Source organism: Rhinichthys klamathensis, unplaced genomic scaffold, assembly GCF_029890125.1.
Source record: "Rhinichthys klamathensis goyatoka isolate OS25496 unplaced genomic scaffold, OSU_Roscu_1.1 h1tg000010l_1, whole genome shotgun sequence".
NCBI classification, from domain to species: Eukaryota; Metazoa; Chordata; class Actinopteri; order Cypriniformes; family Leuciscidae; genus Rhinichthys; species Rhinichthys klamathensis.
The window spans coordinates 1,386,341-1,407,198 of record NW_026606563.1 but is presented as its reverse complement, the minus strand read 5'-3'; the positions used below and the strand labels follow the sequence as shown (position 1 = coordinate 1,407,198).

The 20,858-nt window shown below is 38.3% G+C and overlaps 1 protein-coding gene across 3 annotated transcripts in view; it reads left to right on the top strand.

Annotated features, from left to right (window-relative positions):
• zmp:0000000926 (ataxin-1) overlaps positions 1-20,858 on the top strand; it is an 88,979-nt gene that overhangs the window by 65,349 nt on the left and 2,772 nt on the right. The window contains exons 1-2 of one of the 3 annotated variants that reach the window (XM_056261433.1): positions 12,447-12,888; positions 15,216-16,691. In XM_056261433.1, coding sequence (XP_056117408.1) covers positions 15,360-16,691 — 1,332 coding nt within the window. In that variant the 5' untranslated portion in view covers positions 12,447-12,888; positions 15,216-15,359. Of the gene's footprint in view, positions 1-12,446; positions 12,903-15,215; positions 16,692-20,858 lie in introns of those variants that run through there. The other 2 variants (XM_056261427.1, XM_056261420.1) reach the window with 2 other exon arrangements.

Genomic DNA, 20,858 nt, shown 5'->3' with positions numbered 1-20,858 from the left:
AACATCCCAAGGGCCCCAAAAACACCCTGGTCCCCTAAGGGTTAAAACAGAAACAACCATTCACTGCCATTATAAAGCTTAGAAGAGCCAGGACATTTTGAAATTTAACTCAGATTGTCATATACTATATAATCATGGGGTAATTTTCATTTTTGGGTGAATTATCTCTTTAGCCCCGAGGGTAACCAACCTAGCTTCTGGAGGATTTAACTCCAACACTAATCAAACACACCTGAATCAGCTAATCAAGGTCATCAGGGTTACTCCAATCAATGCACTCACCGCACTTTTCCAGTTGATGAGGTTCCAAGACCTATATACCTATAATCGAATGCTGTGTCACAATTCAGAGGCTTCATCCTTTGAAGACCGCATTCATCCTTTGAAGACCACATTCAAAGGCCTATTGCGTCACCGCTGTGTGACGAAGGCTGTCTCAATTCGAAGGCTCCTTCAAATGTGGCCTACAAATACTTCCTCGTTTCTTGTGAAGTGAAGATGGATCCTTCGCATCCTTGCCAACCCCAGAATTCATTGCGCACCAGTGACGACAGGACTTTTTTTTTGAGAAATTAGCGATTTACAATATAAAGCATAAGTATTGGATCTCAACTTACTCAACTAATGCCACACAAAAAAATAATAATATATATATATATATATATATAAACTTTAAAGCAGTTCAAATGACTTTTACCTTTTAGATTTGATTATATATAGTTTTTTTATCATATACAGAAATGGACCATGGTGAACATATTTAGGCAGATTGTGATCCCTGTTTTGTTTTCAGACAGTTTATCACAATTTTCAATAAAGTCTAATACAAACATTACTTTCAATCATGTAACAATCACCAGTGAGAGTAGTCCAACCAGGACTATTGCCACACCTTCACAGACTCCATTCCCCATAATCCTTTGCCCGGATTTATCAGCCATGATTACATACAATCATTAGCCTCATTAGCTCTGCCTATGAAAGCCTCGTTCACCCTATCACTCACTGTGAAGTTTGTATGCTGTTGTGCTGCATTTCTCTGGTTCCATGTATTTCGGGTCTTGGACACTCTGCCTACCTTTGGATTACCCGTTTGCCTTGTTCCCAACCTTGTGTGTTTTGTTTGTTTTTACTGCCTACCTGTGTTTTGACCTGTTGCCTGTACATTGGATTATGTGTCTGGATTGCCCCATTATTAAAAGCTGCATTTGGTTCTCAACCTCCTTGTCTCAGAGCAGTTTGTAACAAATCAGCAGCAGCAGCTCTTCTATAGGCTAGACCGTCCTATTTAAAGGATCATGAAACCACAAAACACATTTTTTGAGATGTGAACAGATATGTACAGGTTGCACATCACTAAAAACACTAAAAGCACTCATAAATGTTATCAATAAGTGGAAATTGGTTATTTTTGCGTTTTCGTTATTCCGGTTTTAAAAGCGGAGTGTGTGACTTGCTGCAACGATTCTATGTCAGCTGACCCTCGAGATAATCTCTGCATTTATTCATGAGAAAGAGCTCGTTCCAATCACTGTGCTGTATTACGCATGATATCACATTACAGCTGAAAATGAAAAAAAAAAACATCATGAGAGCAGTTTCTGCACGGAACACCACAATGATTTCAACAACACTCGCAAAGAGGATCATATCGTTCATATACGGACCGGAGCAAGCGCGTTTCAAGTTTTTATGAACATATTTCATATACTCTACTACTCTAAACATGAAGCTGCACCGTGTGTGCGCACATGTTTTCATCAAATGAAATGTATGTGCAAATAAAGACACTGATGCAGCCGTACGTCTGATCATGAATGCGATGAGACGATGGATTATTCTGATACACAGAAAACAATGATGTAGACTGCCAATTCAAAGAACAATGGACAAAAAAGTAACTATGCCTTTATTCTTTCATTTAAACTGACGCATCATTTGTTCAGAGACTGTTGTGCTCGTAAATGTAATGAAAATATTATTATTAGACCTTTAAAATGTTTGACCCCCAGATTTTTAACCCTCAGCTTTGTTTTGTTTTCTCTCAGAGGTCATATTTTGATATTCATGTGTCTGTATAATAAGTGTGTTGCAGGTCTGTGTTTTATTGGTTGTTTTCTCCCCTCTTCCCACCCTCTACACTCCCACTTTTCCAAAGCTTTACACACCCATTTTTTAGACTTTTTCCAACTCGGAGTTGTGAACGACCAGGCTAAAACGGGGGTTTCATGACACTTTAAAGCCCCCTTGTAGTCAATAAGTGCATCCCTTAAAATGCATCTTTGATCACCAAAATGACATATTTAAACGTTTTTTTCCTGTGAAAAAAAATTCTCCATGAGAGATTTAACATATTTTATCTCCAGTTGATTTCATCTAAGACTGTGGCTTGAAGTCAGTTGCAGTTCTTGTGTTTCTCTTTCCTTCAGTGATTCTGCTTGTTAACAGCAGGTGTTCATCACTAATACGCAATCATCACTTAATTAATCACTTAATTACCTCATTAACTTTAATTCTGATTCACTTTAACACTCTTTAGAGAGGGACTAAATGTTATCTGAGCAGAGTCAACTGCCCGTATACGGGCAACCTAAATTTACTTCACTATATTACTATTAAATCCTAATCTAGTCATGACAAACTATATATCGTTGGAAAGGTCTAAGACTCCTTAATAGATTTTTTAGCGCTGTTTTTTTCTTACAAATTATGTATGAACAGTAATATATGAATTTATGACAAGAGTGCGCCTCAAAAAATCGACGTCATTACAGGAGTTTCTGACCTTTGTCATAAAAAGTTGACGCACACACTTTTAATAATTGAAACTTTGGTTTTTAATGCTAAAAGTTCATAATAAAACTTAATCTAGTATTTGTCAATAAAAAAAGATAAAATTTTATTTAAAAAGTAAAAAGTCCTCTAAAAAGTATAACATATATATATACACTCACCGGCCACTTTATTAGGTACCCCATGCTAGTAACGGGTTGGACCCCCTTTTGCCTTCAGAACTGCCTCAATTCTTCGTGGCATAGATTCAACAAGGTGCTGGAAGCATTCCTCAGGGAGTTTGGTCCATATTGACATGATGGCATCACACAGTTGCCGCAGATTTGTCGGCTGCACATCCATGATGCGAATCTACCGTTCCACCACATCCCAAAGATGCTCTATTGGGTTGAGATCTGGTGACTGTGGAGGCCATTTTAGTACAGTGAACTCATTGTCATGTTCAAGAAACCAATTTGAAATGATTAGAGCTTTGTGACATGGTGGAAGTAGCCATCAGAGGATGGGTACATGGTGGCCATAAAGGGATGGACATGGTCAGAAACAATGCCCAGGTAGGCCGTGGCATTTAAACGATGCCCAATTGGCACTAAGGGGCCTAAAGTGTGCCAGGAAAACATCCCCCACACCATTACACCACCACCACCAGCCTGCACAGTGGTAACAAGGCATGATGGTTCCATGTTCTCATTCTGTTTACGCCAAATTCTGACTCTAACATCTGAATGTCTCAACAGAAATCAAGACTCATCAGACCAGGCAACATTTTTCCAGTCTTCAACTGTTCAATTTTGGTGAGCTCTTGCAAATTGTAGCCTCTTTTTCCTATTTGTAGTGGAGATGAGTGGTACCCGGTGGAGTCTTCTGCTGTTGTAGCCCATCCGCCTCAAGGTTGTGCGTGTTGTGGCTTCACAAATGCTTTGCTGCATACCTCGGTTGTAACGAGTGCTTATTTCAGTCACTGTTGCCCTTCTATCAGCTCGAACCAGTCTGGCCATTCTCCTCTGACCTCTGGCATCAACAAGGCATTTCCGCCCACAGAACTGCCGCTCACTGGATGTTTTTTCTTTTTCGGACCATTCTCTGTAAACCCTAGAGATGGTTGTGCGTGAAAATCCCAGTAGATTAGCAGTTTCTGAAATACTCAGACCAGCCCTTCTGGCACCAACAATCATGCCACGTTCAAAGTCACTCAAATCAACTTTCTTCCCCATACTGATGCTCGGTTTGAACTGCAGGAGATTGTCTTGACCATGTCTACATGCCTAAATGCACTGAGTTGCCGCCATGTGATTGGCTGCTTAGAAATTAAGTGTTAACGAGCAGTTGGACAGGTGTACCTAATAAAGTGGCCGGTGAGTGTATATATATATATATATATATATATATATATATATATATATATATATATATATAATTTGTTATTATTATTATATCACATATTTTAGTAGTTATCATAAATTAGGTATCATTTGAAAGCTTATGAACTCAGAATTCATCCTGTGAAAACCGTTTTGAAATTGGACGTTGCGTTACCATAGAAACGGTATTTTTTTATTAGGCCCCTCCCCTTTTGGGCATCATCTTTCATAATTTATTATCAAAAATGTTCTAATCTTGACAAAACACATATTGTCAGAAAGGTCTGAGTCTCAAGGTTCCATATTTAGTGACAGAAGTGATATTTGGATAGAAATTTATTAATTTGTTAAGGCAGAATGCATACAATTAAATTCAATGGAATGCAATGGCACCCGGTGGGTATTTTTGGTATTACGCCTAAACAAAATCTCATGGGAACTTCAATGTTTGTGATATTAACTTCAAATTTGGAACACAACTTGGTTAGATATATGGCTTTGACTTTCTGTCATTTTTAGGCTGAAACCTATATTAATTTATATATATTTTTAATAAAAGAAAAATATATATTTTATTATATTTTCATAACAATAAACTTAAACTTCAATAACTTTTAAATAATTTAATTCTATTAATTTATTCCACTTCAGCAATAATCTGCCAAGAGTCTTCTTTTAAAAGAGACCAACCGTAAGTCTTTAGTACAAAGGCTTCATGAATTACAACCGTTTAAGTTTGGGTAGTGCATTTTCACGTCAACGCTCAAAAAGGGGGGTGACAGCTAAAGGGTTAAACTCTGGGGATTTTGCTGTGTGCCGGGCAAGTTGAGACATACACCACCTTGGTGGTTGATATACGCAACCGTCGCAGTGTTGTCTGTCTGGACCAACACATGCTTGCCCAGAAGCAACAGTCGAAACCGGCACAGAGTGAACAGAGTGAGCAGCACTACTATAGGCCATCTATTCTGGGCAATCGATATGCCACCGCAGTCGTGGTCCCATCCAGGATCCTGAAGCTGCGTGCCTATTACATACATTGTCCCAACCCGTTCTGGGGGGATCCGTTGTCACAACACTTGTGCCTGGACACTTGTTCTAAGGGCACTCCAGGCAAGGCAAGGTCTGACCAAGGGCTGAAAGTTCAGTGACAGACAGATCTGTGTGATTATCAAACGGAGTGTGCCGTGGCACCATGCCCATCTCGGGACTCGGCTGTGTAGTCAGAGCAGTAGCGAACTTATATGCATTAATCCAAGCGGCACTGTGAACCGCGCGCCGCACCCAGGAACCAATCATCCAACAGCGAGCGCTCAGGACAAGGTGGAGGTTTCACCTCGAGTCCAATGACCAACTCTGGATCCAACTCAGCATGAGCGACCACAGCCGAAGGGGGAAGCTCAGCCTCGTCTTCCTCTGCAAAGGACAATAGGCTGCTCTGCGATGCAGCTATCAAATTTGATCTTTGACCGGAGCGTTGAATGAAAGACTGGGTCCCCCATGAGAAGGTTCCATGCCATCACTCGGCAGCGTCGATGGCACTCTAAGAGATATTTATTCCTTAAAATACTGTTGTTTGTCCTTAGTCCATTAGGCATCCTCAACAAACTAATGTGAATTTTTAATATAGAAATGCACTTGTTTTTGTTGAAAAAAACATTATTCATCATTAACAAATTCAGTAAAAGTATTGTCGTTGTTATTTCATGTTAACTAATATTAACCCTCTGGGGTCTGAGGTGTTTTCGGGGTCCTTGAGATGTTTTGGCATGCTCTGACATTTGTGCTTTTTTCAGTTGCTTATAAACATATTAATGGCACAGGTGAAATTACACTCTATATAGCACACACAGGGCTACCATAATATGTGAGCAACATGTATGTACATGTTTGTATTTTTGAGAGAATATTGTTTATGCGTGGTTATTGAAAAAACTAAAAAATAAAGTTTATAATATAAGGCCACAAATAACATACTAAATATTTGTCCACAAGACTTTTGACTAGTGGATGTTATCGCCTAGAGTTTTTGCTTCAAATTGATCTGAAAATCATTCTGCCTAATCATTCACATAAAACAATAGATTGTTTTAAATTGTGAAAAACATTTTTTTGTTTGCAAAGGCAATATGCGGATGGGCGGAACGGCCCAACCCCCTCATGAATAATTAGGCAGTTCTCACCTGAGCAGTCTGCATACTAATGAGCCTTTCATTCAGTGGTGTCACACAAGAAAGAATGCAAAGACAATATATATACAATACCGTTCAAAAGTTTGGGGTCAGTGAGAATTTTATTTTTATTTTTTGGAGGAAAGAAATCAATACTTTTATTTATCAAGGAATAATTAATTTGATCGAAAGTGACAGTAAAGACATTTATAATGTTACAAAAGTCTTTTGAACTTCCTATTCATCAAAGAATCCTAAAACAAACAAAAAAACTGTACAACTGACAGACCAACAACTGTTTCAACATTGATAATAATAATAAATGTTTCTTGAGCATCAAATCCTCATATTATACTGATTTGTGAAGGATCATTTGACACTGAAGACCCTGACACTGGTGATGCTGAAAATTCAGCTTTGATCACAGGAATAAATTACACTTTACTATATATTCACACAGAAAACAGCTGATTTACACTGGAGATAATATTTAATACTATAACTGATTTTTGTTGTATTTTTAATCAAATAAGCGCAGCCATGGTTAGCAGAAGAGAATTCTTTTAAAAGTATTTAAAATCGTACCGACCCCAAACTTTTGAACGGTAGTGTATATAAATAAATAAATGTTTATACACACACACACACACACACACACACACATATATATATATATATATATACAAACAATCAAAATTTAAATGAAAGCCAAAAGCACATTTATAGTCACACCTTTTAGCCATCCACCGCGGTAAAAATAAACCAGTCGCATTGCAAAGTCGTTCGCGAAATGACCGCCAGGTGGCGCAAAGGGACATTTAGCAAAACGTAAGTGGGGCTAATGTCTATTAACAGTAGCCTAAGGATGAAATACTACAAGTTATGGTAATTTCCAAATAAGCCTACAACAAATTGTTGGTCATACAGATAAGATACAATCTTTTAAAACTTTAAAAGGCTAAAGTAGGCCTACACTCTCACAGGCTAAAGACAAAACGTTTTCTCGCTCATGTCAGAAACAGACGTTTGGGTATTTCTCAGTGAGAAAATGCATAGCCGAGCGTAGAACTTACGGTTCATCACCAAGATGACAAGGGTTCAAATCCCGCACAATCATGGTCTGCTGTAAATTTTATATTTATTATTGCAGAGAGATTTGTCTAGCTCTAAAACTCTGTTACACCATACAGTTTTTTTTTTTTTTGCTGATATTTATAAAATACAATTATCATGCATTTCCATTTTACACTAAGGAACAAAATAGTATCCAACAGAACGACTTTGCATCTGTATAATAATAGGCTACCAATCGTAATTTCAAAAGCAGTTCTGTAAAAAAAATAAATTGGATATGGATAGTGATTATGAATTATTTTAACTACGTTTCACTTGTTGAATTCATCTGCTACCAGCTTTCAATTGCTCTGAATCAGCCGCGGTGCGGCAGCAGATTACGCATTAGAGAGAATAAACCGGAATAAACGAACACTTTTCAGAGTCTATGATTGTAGCGCCTCTTAGCGGTAAAACGCAGCAAATACACCACACATTTTACCGCCGCGGTGGAACGGCTGATGTGGGCATTGTCATGGCTTGCCTCTACATTTGCGTTTGAATAGCGCGCGTCCTCCGTGGGCGTGTCAGATTAACGCGTAATGAAGTGTAATGAGCTGGGGAAAAAAATACTGACAGCACTCTCTTTTCATACAGATTGCATAAACTGAGAATATTTGTTTTTTATATAAATTACATCATTTAAAAGAAGAGAATTCAAGCTTCATAAAGAAAAATCTCTCGTGCCTGTGTGACAAGTAATCGCGGAGTTACAGTTAATCTTAGGACGCGTTTCAGAATGGACTTCACTGACAGAGAGAACGCAGAACTCGCATCATGTTTGTTTTTCTTTATTTGGTGAAAAGCACAACACTTTGTTTTTATTGTGAGTATCCACAAAAAAAATCGAAACTTAACAGGATCTAATGATGTATAACACTTAAATGTAAGATCAAAATCAACTGAGTATTTTGAGTCTCTTTTGCACTGATAAGAAAAAAAGCGAGCAGATCACGCCGGCGTGATTGTTGACCCCAGAGGGTTAATTGAAGTATTAACTACTGCAAAGTACTGATTCGTGGAAGCAAGACACAGTACCGATACTTTACAAGGGGTGACCCCAGTGTTGTGTGCATTATTCCCGGTACCACCTCTTGCATTTCAGCCCACATTAATATTTTTTTATTATTAATGTTTACATTAATAATATTTCAAACTTTACATAATTCATCATTATCTCCCAAAATGCATTGCATTAACCTGCTTTGCCTGGCCTGTCGCTACGTCTCTGCCTACCATCCGTTATTTCCACCTCTTGGTTAAGGCACTCTTCTAAAAACTTTGTTGCCTTAAGCCATGCCTCTCGTATTGAGCTCTTTAGTACTGCATATTTGACTCATCTTATGTTCTTTTCATGAAATCTTTAAAACGTATTCACTGTAAAACCTAACAGTACTATTTACTCAATTAAATTGAGTTCACTGCACTAAAATAATACCGAAACTTGAAGTGGGTTGAATGACTGGAACAGAACTCAAACTGAATGAGTTATAGAATATTAGATCCCAGAATGATAATTTAATAATAATTGCATAGTTAAGTTAATTAATCATCTATTAAGTGATGATTGATTATTAGTGATGAACACCTGCTGTTAACAAGCAGAATCACTGAAGGAAAGAGAAACACAAGAAACACAAGGTTTAAGGTCACCATGATGGAGATCAGCGTTTGCTTTAGTTGGGCTCTTGACCCTTGACGTTTGAGTACAAGTTTTTCTTTGGCTGCTGTAATTGAATGTTTATGAAACATTTGATATGGCACAATATTCCAAGGAAAAGTATGTTCGGGTGATGATGGTCAAGGTTTAATGATGACAATCATCACTTAATGACTTGATTCACTGATCTCATTCAGAGTCTAGTCTCTGACAAAAAAGGGCAAATATTATTAGTTTTATTTGAAACTAAGATTCTACATCATAAGAACTAGCAATGTTATGACTATCAGATAGTATGAAGGATTTTACAGAAAATGTAATTCATAACTAAAACTACCACAGATATCAAGAATCAGCATATGAATCTCAACAATGGTGACCATTACAAACGATTCATACTGCAATGCATGCTGGGTACTACCATAATACAAACCTTATCCATGGCGCCCAGCATGCATTGCAGCATGAATCGTTTTTTAATGGTCACCATTGTTGAGATTCATATACTGATTCTTGATGTCTGTGTAAGTCAGCATGATACCATAGATGTTTTTCAAATCTGATTGTAACAACAATGGGCCTTACAGTAGAATCATAGCTCTTTTATGAAGAATAATACAAGTTATATATCACCTGTTTAATCAGAGATTATTCTCTAGAAAAGATCAGAGAATCAAGACACCAAATGATGATTCATCATTCCATAAATCATCATCAAAACAAAATTTCTTTTGGCTTTTGTGCCATAACAAATGTGTTATATAAAATCTCAGTTACAGCAGCCAGAGGAAAAACTGGTGTTGTAAAGTCAAGGGTCAAGAGCCCAACTAAAGCAAACACTGACCACTATCATGGTGTCTTTAAATGAAACTCGATAAATCATCTTCATCTAAACCTCTGTTCATTCACAATAACAACTTCTGTAGACACATGATAAAAGTCAAACTGGTTAGTAATAAGTGAAGCTGGTAATGCCATTTGTGGATCTTGAGTGATTTAAACATATTTTATCTTCAGTTGATTTCATCTAATGTTGTGGTTGGAAGTCAGTTGTAGTTCTTGTGTTTCTCTGTCCTTCAGTGATGTTAACAGCAGGTGTTCATCATTAATGCTCAACAATCACTTAATTAATCACTTAATTTCTTGACTGCAATATCCACTTTTAGTGAACTGAAATAATTTCAGAGTACTCATAACTATTGTTTTTTAAAAAACATAAATGAATTGAGGCAATCAGTTTCCTCAAATGAAATGAGTAGCTTAACTCATTGGATTTGACTTTGTGTGTGATATTGTGAGCTAGCAGTAACTGCAAGTGCTCTGAGTTCATTTAAAGTTTGCCATTTCACTGTTTTTACTCAATAAAGTGAAGTTTCAGCTATATACAGTATTAAATGCAGTGTAAAGTTTAATTGTGTTTTAAGAAATATTATTGTTTTAGTGAACTCGAATAAAATAAGTTCAGAGTACTCATAACTATTGTTTTTTATAAACTTAAATGAATTGAGGTAACCCGTTTCCTCAAATGAAATAAGTTAGCTTAACTTGTTGGGTTTTACAGTGCTTGGTGACCTGAACACTGCAATTACTTTTTATATTGACTATAATACTATACTATATTTACTATAATATTTTTTATATTTGCATCTGCCCACCGCACAGCACTTTTTTTCTGTGCAGGTACGCCATTAGAAGTGTGTAGTCAGACAAGCTTTTTGTATGCTTTGGTGGTCAAAACAGAGGTTATGCGGTCTTCAAGCAGAGGATGTCTCATCGGCTTGCCTATGAGGCATTTGGGTTGTCTTCGGTATTTATTCTTATTCTACAAGTAATGTGGCTTCTTCATTGGCATTGGGTAAAGTGTGCTTGGAAGACATTGGCTTGAGGCTGGTCCTCTCCAAATACTTTTGTCAGATTTGTATGAGGCTTTGATTCTGGCATCATAGGTTCTTTCTGTGGGATGGAAGTAATTCATATGTATACAGTGTATATATATACAGTGTATATATATTTTTGCTTGGCATGTTTGGCGCGTCGTCGATGTTTGCTTGCCACACAGGTTTAGTAACAGTTCATACGCCTTAATCTTAAATTGTTCACACAGCATTGAATTGCTACTAAAGGGAATGTTCCCTGAATGAGAATGAGACACTGCATATCTGGCCATACTCCCTGTTGCTGCATGGGCTCATGCCTGTTTGAGGAAAATCTGAGGTGATGATGCCAAGCAGAAATTTATAAGAAGTAGCACCTCGGTGGCATCGCTTTAGCACCATCAGTGTATCATCAGTGGTGTAATTCTATAGGGCTTCAGACCATGTGAACACTGATGTGTTTCCATCACGCAAATCTCTCATTAACACTCAGAAGCTTCCACAATACAATTCAATCCAGGATTTTAATTCAGTAGGTTTTCAGTGTGTGAGTTTACCCAGTATAATGCCACACAAACAGAAAACAAGTAACTAACACAACCAAATGTCTCTCACTGTTTGACAGAAATTCATGTAAACATGCAAAAAATAGTATGTTTCTGTGGCACACCTGCTTAGAAAAGTTCAGTTACCTGGTTATTTTTCACACTTGGTTATTAAACTTCAGTTATGTAGTATGGAGGCAATGCAACCAGATGTGTTCTATGGTCAGAACACACATATAAAGAAATTAACAGTAAATATATCCAACTTCTCAGCCAAAAGGAACTAATCACCACAATGGTGACTTTATGAAACAGCTAGTGATATCACAATATAATGTAATTTATTTATGGTCAGAATGTCTTTTAAAATCCTGGTAATTGTTTACAGTGCAATGATGTGCTTGAAACCAGAGCATATATCACTTAACCTGACTCCGCCAGATGGATTTGCTCCGCATATCCATCTGGAAACCTTCCGTTGAAGTAGTTTTGGTAAGGGGCGAAAATACTGGTTAGCTGATTGGCCTATGTTGGTGATAGACGGGCCAAATCAACCAATCAGATCAACGAAGCATATGACGTACTAACAGAGCGTATCTTTTCCTCTGAGAAAAGCCTCCAGAGCAGTGTTTTGCTCTTCTTTCAGTGAAGAAATACTCTGTAATTCCGATAAAACTTGCTCGATAGCCACGCTGATGCTAGTTTCATCCGCTGAAGCCGACATGTTCTTTAGACTGAACTGACGCGCTTCTCGTTGCGTCACACCTCAACCCGCCTCAAAGCCAACGCTGATTGGACGTTCGTTTGGTGAACTGCTCCCAAATTTTCTTTAACGGAAAGTATCCAGACTGATCTGCGAGTGAAACCTTGAAAGCTCGCGAGATCAGGATGGTCTCACGAGGCTATATATCACTATCTATCTACATTCTTATCACGTATGTAAATGCATATGCTCAGAGCTGAGAGTGTGTGTTTGAGAGCGATAGGATGAGTAGGAGTGTGTGTAATTACCCGTCTGTTACTGCATGTGTGTGTGTTTATCCCTTTCACAGTGAGTAAGGCGAGTGGGCGACAGCAGCAACTGGTCTGCCTGTGTGTTGTTGCACAGCAGACATGCCTCACACTGCACGATATTACTCATTTCCTCAGCCTTGTGTACACACACACACGCACAAACTCTCACACTTTTTCACAGTCAGCCTTGCAGCCCTTTCGACATGCTGTGACACCACAATTTGCCTGTAGATTTGTACACACCGTTGCCTTAGTGGTGTGTGTGTGTGTGTGTGTGTGTGTGGAAGAGAAGCAGGTGTGATGGACTGCAGGAGTAAGTGGCGTCACACGGATATCTGCTCCGCACACCCCATCAAGGTCAGTCGCATCAGGTCAGCAGTGCTTTTTATTTTGATCTCGATCTAAGTCATTAACACCATTTATGTGTGCTCGTGACATGCTTATCACTTGTTTTTTCTGTAATCTGTGGTTTACATTCTGTTTTTTCGTTTTTTTGCTTTTTAATAAAGGTCATAGTTTACTTTGTAATTATTTAGTATTCATTCTTTTTAGGTTCCTCTGGAGAACCCCCTTTTTAGGTTGTTTTTAGTAAGTCATCGAAGATGACTGGTTATCAGTTTTTCCACTAGTTCGTACTGCACAAATTGCACTAGAACAGTGGAACATGAGTTAACATAAAAAGTAGTGAGACTTAAACTAGTGAAAATTAATATACTATGACACTTCAAAAATAAAAACAGTGTTAAGCCTCAATGTTATTTGTGACAGTGAAGTGTAATAAATGTCAGTCGCCATGAAATCCAGTCTTATAAATGACAAAAATGGCTTTGCAGTGCTGTCTGTAAGGATAGTGTATTAATCTGGCAGGTAATTAGTTAAATGCTATAAGAAAGCTCCTCTTAAAGAATATTTATGTTTGTCATTTTGATTCTGTCAGTACTTGTCCTGTTTTCTACTCTGTGATTTAAAAAAAAGCTTTCTAAATGTATCAATTTGCAGAGCATTGTACATGATCCAAAAACATCATGTTAGAGAGATTTAATCTAACACAACATGCAGGTCTGTAAAAACGATTTGCAGGGATACAAGGTGTAAAATGTATTTGTACCCGACTTTCAAAAACTGAATGTTTAGGGTAATAATCATGGCATGTTTCAGGCATGTTACAGCTGTGTTATGTAATATTTTTATTTTATTTTTAAACACTCCACCTAGAGATAATAAAGTACAAGCTCGCAGAAATATCAGTTCACAGAATTGATGTTGTGTTCTATGTCTATCTCTTCTATTTTCCAAGCTTTCCAGTTCTCTTTTGAATTAAAAAATTACCACAAAAAATGCTTTTCAACTTTTATTATTATTATTACTATTTTAATATTTAAATGTCTGCTGGAGTAACATGATTATGTCTAATCCAGGATTTCTCTACTTCATCATGAAAATGTGTTCATATGTGCAGCATTCAGAGATATAACAAACATTATGTGCAATTTAATTACTTTACATACTACAGTATATGACAGATGATGCATAAACAATGTGTAAACACTATAAAAAACATAAAGCATTTGTAAGCACAGCTCAACATTTTGTCTTATGAGAAACTTACGAACACTCAGCTCTCTATTTATTATTCAAGTCATTTTTTTCTCGACAAATTGCACTAGAACTTCAGAGTTCATATAAAAAAAGTAACTTGTGACAATAATTAGAAATGGTCTCCATCCAATGTGAAAGCTCAGACTGCACAAACAAACTTTTCTTAAACTTGTTTTAGCAGCTTGATCTTATGTGATGAGTTCTGAACAGTTTGACGGCCTACATTTTCCGAGAGAATCCCTATATAGTCCTCTTAGCCTTCTTTGGTCACTGTAGATGTATGGACTCAGTTTCCATGGAAACAGCAGCAGGGTATCGGGTTCAGTGCATGCAGACAGTGTGGTAGACAGAGGCGTTGAGAAAGAGACCAGATGTGCTGGCAGCGCATCGCAGTAAAATAGAAGTGTCTAAGGAGTGTTGGATTGACATTAGAGACACTGCCCCACAGGAAGGTGTGAGTGAAACAAGCATATTTTACGGCTTTAAGGAGCCTCGTTTTGTGTGTGTGTGTTCTTGTTGTTTTTTCAAATGCCGTATATCCCAAAGTGAACTTCAATCATGAGGTAGCTTTTCCTATCACTACAGTAGCAGTTATTGAACAATTCTGGAATAAGTCTGGTGATTCCCATCACAGTTTAATGAGCAGAGGCAACCTATTTAAGAACTGACATGTAGTCTCTTGGCATATCTGTATGTGTGTGGGTGAGAAAATGTTTCTTGAGTGTTTGTGTATCAGTATATGTTTAGTTTGTTTGTTGGTACCACAACAGCAATATAGTGATAATCATATGGATGTTTTATTTAGGTCTCAGTTGTCCGGTTTTGTGGGTGTTTTAGTGGGAGCAATAAATTGAAGTTCTACAGAATAGAAGATAATCATATATAAATGCCCCAGCAAGTGTATGAACAACACTTTAAAATGTATCTTAAATGTGATTAACTAAATCTGTGGTTGATATATAGATTTTATACTTCAAAATACTGTATTTAGGGCCTGCACTGATGTTTTTGTTGTGTGCATATACTGTTGAGGGCCAAGCAAGAGGTCAGTAACGTTTTTTTTTTCTTGCACTTTCTCCTCTCAGGTGAGTGGGATTTCTGGACGTGGCCGTGAGTGACAAGTTGTGTGCGTGATGCTGATCAGCAGGAGAAAATTGATCTCTCCTAGCCCCTTGTTTTCCCCAGCCCATGTAACCTAGTGTGGCCCAGAAGGCCCGGGGGATTGTCCCATGAATCCAAGCCCAGACCGCAGCAAGGAGTGTCTCCCCCCAAAAAAGCGGGAGTCCCGACAGGGCTCATCAGATCAACCAGCTCCGGAGGATGACTTCAAACCCCCTGCCCCTTTCCGAAGCCGACGGCAGCATCACTCCACCGAGGGTCACAGAGAGAGTGGGGATCTTCTACCACCCGCTCCCCCCATGCTGCCCCCTTATTCTCTGTCGTTGCCTTGGCAGGTGTCCTATACCCCCGGCATGCATCACTCGTACTTGCCGGTCCAGGTGGGAGAGCGGCGAGGGTCATCTTCGGCATCCTGGAGAGAAACATTGTGTGGACGGGGTATGGATGGAGGACTGGAGCATACCATTCCCCAACACTCTCGCTGGCTGAGCAGTGACAACCCCCCCATTAGTGTGCAACCACTCATCTCTGTGCCCACGTTCAAGAGTGTCTACACAGCCGAGTCCAGGGAAATGTGGTCCTACGGCCCCAGTCGGCGAGACTACAGCTCGTCTCTCTTCTCCCCCAATCTCTTTCCACAGCCTACGGCTTATCCCCACGACACCCTCCCTGACAGCAGACTCAGGTACCAAGGCAGACGGCCCAATGGTGTTGATAGCCCAGACAGCAGGCCTAGCAGAAGAGTGCCCTCTTGCGATGACTGTGGGAGCGACAATGTGAGCAGGTTGGATGGTCCACATGCCAATGGCAGGAGAAGACAGGAGATTACAACAAGACAGACCCTCGGAAGAGGCCTTCTGCCACGAGAGAACACAAGTGCACATTCCTCATGGGACAGGGACCGCTGGGGAACACCCAAAGCTCCAATGCCCCCCTCGTCAGACACAAAGACAGGAAAGGCCATCACTTCTCAGGACCATTTTGGTGTTAGTGCCTCTCAGGCTGGAGCTCAGATCTACTATGCTCTGGGGTCCCTTTGCCCTTCTGCTCACCAGAACCCTCAAGCATATCCACAACTTAGTCCTTCTGTGTCCTGTTCCCCGAGGAATTCCCAGTACTCCCTGCAAAGCCAACAGAACAGCCATGGGTTTGAGACAGAATGGGATCCCTCTGCAGGGTCTTACCGCCCTCCCGTCGCTGTGCTCACTGGCCCTGACCCGCCCCCTTCTGCAGTCCTACCTCATTTTGCCAAAGGTTCCCTGATCGAGCTGGCCGGTGGCCATCTGAAGAGGGTGGAGGAGCTGAAGACGGAGGATTTCTTACGCAGTGCTGACACCTTGCCTGAGTTTCACCTGAGTACCTGCACTATTCTGTTAATCTCGCCAGGACCCACTTATGGCTTCAACCACTTGCAGGTCTTACTCACAGACCGCAACACTCAGGTGAGTCTAGCACAACAAACATGTATACAGAAGTGCAAAATGATAATAAGGAAGGGAATTTTGAAAACTAAAGCTAAATTAAAACTTAAAACAAAAGCACAAGTAAAACATGACAATTGTCTTGGAAGCTCTTTGCACAACTGATAAAGTATCACTATATTGCACAAACTAAATTAAAGCATGGGCCACTTTTTGCAGATCCTTTACGACAAAATTAGTTTGCGTCGTTGAAACTCGTTGATGGATGAAAAACATAACACCAAGATGTTTTACATTTTTTGTGCATGTTGAAGTAGCAACATGCCTTCCAATACTTGATGTCTTCCAGGTAACTGAAAAGGTTACTTAGAATCCTAATGTCTGAAGTCCCTTGAAAGGCACACAGTTACGAGCTATTAAATGTGTTGATGTCATTTCCACTGAAATACGAGTTCAGATCAGGACATATCGAGACAGCCTCTGCATCTTTAATAATGTAGGGAGCGGGATACTTCAGATTCTAGAGAGCATTTGATTGGGCAGAAAATGTGATGAGAATCTGGGTGGTATTCCAGAAAAAAAGGTTAGCTAACCATCACATATACCCTGAACTCTCAGGTGATTAACCCAAACCTTGCTTACTCATGGTATGCAGTTTCCAAAAACTGGAGTACTGTAAGTTCGGTCAGCCCGGAGTATAAAACTCAGAGTTAGCGGTGACCAGACAAAGACATTCACCATGGAGTCACCATGGAAACAGATGCTAAAAAGAAGCACGCCATACCTCTTCTTTCTTCTTCTTTTGTTTAATGCCGATTTACATTCTTAGTGCATACCGCCACCTACTGTGCAATCATTATTTAATCTTATTTAACAATCTATAAGCAGTCTTTTTATTACTGTGAACAATAATTATATTGTTTGTTTGATGCTAATTAAAGAAAGATTGATTAAACAAAAAAAAAAAACAGTCTGTGCTTTAATATATAATATGGATGTATACACTTATTTTTTTGTTTATCCATTTTGTGTCCACATTTCTTGTAAGATGAAATGTATCACATTTGTATTATATAGAAATACATTATATGAAAAAACGCCCCGTTGCAAAAAAAAAAGCCTTTTGAGTGAAGATCCATGATGTGTGAGATGAGAATAAAATAAATATATCAGAGTAAAATAAACATTGCTTTATGTTATTATCGTGCTTTATAAAGAAATATATTAAATATAATGATTTTGTCATTGTTTTGGAGCACACTATCTTATAGATAACCTTAAGGCTAACATGTTCATACTAAGAGCCAAAAAAACCTGTATGAAACTCTTTATTTAGGACTTCAAACGTTGTTCACAGGTCTCAAGGGTGGCAAGAGGATAAACTCTAGCAATAGGATTGCTAAAGAGAATATATTTAGATTTTTCTTCCTTAATGATAATCCCTTAAACATAATGTTGATAACACCAAAGAATTTCATAAGAAACCTTGTGTTTGTCTTCTTCCCAGCTCGTTCTTCCCTTTGCTAAGACATTGCTCATTGGTCACATTTAGCTCAGGATCAGAAAAAAAAGTATTTCATGAGAGGTTCAGAAGGACAGCAAATATAGATGTTACAATATCCCCAGAAGAAGCCAGAAATGTACAAGAATAAACAAAAACAAAAAACGGCAGTATTAACGTTGCAAAGTTTGAATACAATTTCAGCTGTAAAACAGCTCTACAGAAGACAATAGTGTCATTTTTGAGATTGAGTCAGATCAGTGGTGAAATTAATTTGATTAATCTATAAAGCAGTTTTACAGAAAGCAGTGATATCAACATCCAGCTCGATTTTTCTCATCCAATAGTGTCAGTGCTGTCAAATCGATAACATTACTGAATATTAAGTGTCTTTTAAACCCCAGCCAAGACAGTGAAGACAGTTCACTAAACTCAAACCATTAACAATTCTGGTTACATAAAATGTGTCAGTTTATCAGCTCAAAAAAAAAGTTAACCAAGGTTAAAGAGGTTCAACTAGTTTGAATACTTAAATGTTCCCCTGCTCAATACAATTGAATACTTTGAGCATTAGAGTTTACAGTTATGCTGGCGTATAATTTTGATATCATGATTTTCATTATCATTATCAGCCACCTTTGGAGTGAGAACAGTTTGGCCTTTTTGAATGGATATCAATTGAAGAAAATAAAGTAAGCTCACTTTATGAACTGACAGCCTGTCTGCTAATGTTAAACATTCATTTTGGAGCGAGCTATATTTGGAGTTTACAACTAAATATATGTTGTTTAATTAGAGAAGTCACAAGAATGTTGTTTTGCAACAGGCAAGATTCAGTTTGTGGCGCCACTCTTTCCTTTTTTCTGGCATCTGCAAAACAATGATTGATGTAAAAAAGTGATTCAGTCTTTGAGAATGATATTTTACAATAAACATATTTCAGTCTAATCTTTGATTTAGATAACCTGGCTTATTTCAGATGTTTTTCGTTTTGGCCAGTAGAAGTTCTTTAGCAAAGTTTACTGTTTATTTTCATAAATAAATTAATTCATTTTTGTACAATAAATATATGTTCATATTAAAAATACAGAAATAAAATTATTTTATAAATTAAAGTTCTGAAAGCACTGAATGAGATCCCATAATAATTAAATGTAGCTTTACAGTTAACAATAAATATGACAAAATATGTTAGTTTCATTATAAATGGTGATTATCTCTAAGGTGGACACCCAACTTAATATGTGTTAATTATCATTTGAATCTAACCATGTCGTGTCAACAAATGGAAAAGTCAGACAGCTGTTTCTTGTCTTTCACCCCAAATACCATACTTTACATATTCTTCTCTTATTGAAAAACTGTTGTTTTATTTACCATGAGCAAAACGGAAAAACATTAAGGAGACATTTGTCTCAAAACATTGACAATAAATTTATCGATTCTTATGTTGTACATAAATCTACTATATAAATATAAATATAAAGAGAAAGATCAATTAGATTAAATTAGCGCAGAATAAACTCCCAAGATAGTGTGAAGGATCAGCCAAATGCATGTGTGTCATCGAAAGTGGTTGTTAAGAAAAGTGCTGAGCTGAATTTGAGTGCCATCTAGTGCTTTAAAGGAGAATGAAGTCAAATGTGCTTTTAGCCCCTATGGGAACAAACAACAGTTCTTTCTCAAAGAGCATTTGAGCACTTGAGCTCCTGCAAGAGGTTTCGGTGCCAAACCAAATTCTGTTGTCTTTGGTTGCCAAGCGACCACCCTGCCTGGGTTAGTTGAGGCACCACCTGCACTCTTCTACCAGTTTACTTTACGAAGAACAATTCTTAGGCTTTTTCTGAGAAAAATCATTTCACTGGCAAAACAGGAGTTTACTCATTCCACTAGTGTTGGTCCAACATTTTCATGAGTTTTAACTGAAACTTGATAGAAAGAGGAAATGCTGATTAGGAAAGGAGATTTGTATGTGATGATGTATGCTGCTTTATACCTTGTCCTAACCAGACGCGATGCGATAAGATTCCAGCGACAAATAATGCGTCTGTCCACATCAGGCGCGACGCGACTGCGAGATGCGTCAAAATCAATCAAAACCTACAGCCAATCAGAACAGTGTGTGGGCGGAGTCTCGCGGCAAGTGCACAGCACCAGCCAATCAGAACAGCGTGTGGGCGGAGTCTCGCGGCAAGTAATCTTGACGGCACTAGCAAGAAAATGGATTGTAGGCTACATAATCAAATTCACAAATATGAATTTAAACATTATTAAAAATACATAGGCTACTGAGTTACTAAAACAAAGAATACACTTGTATTCTTTGTCAAAGAATACACTTGTTTGTTCACAGTTTGAACGTTCTTGTTTCCATTTGTTCAATTTCAAGATCTGAGGTGAATTATCCATTGTTGCTTTTTACGGCTACAAAGCTGGAGCACTAAATAATATTCAAAGTCACATTACACGCTTTTAGCATTAAATAAAGCACACAAAAGGCTCGTTTCCACTGAGGCGGTACGGTACAGTACAGTACAGTACGGCTCGGGTCGGTAAAGCATGATCCGGCTAGCGTTTCCACTGCCAACAGTACCCTTACTTGATAGGCGTGGTGTTTGCCGGAAAGAAGCGATCGACGTCATTTTCGCGCGAAGAAAGCGACATAGTAAACAACAATGGATGATAGA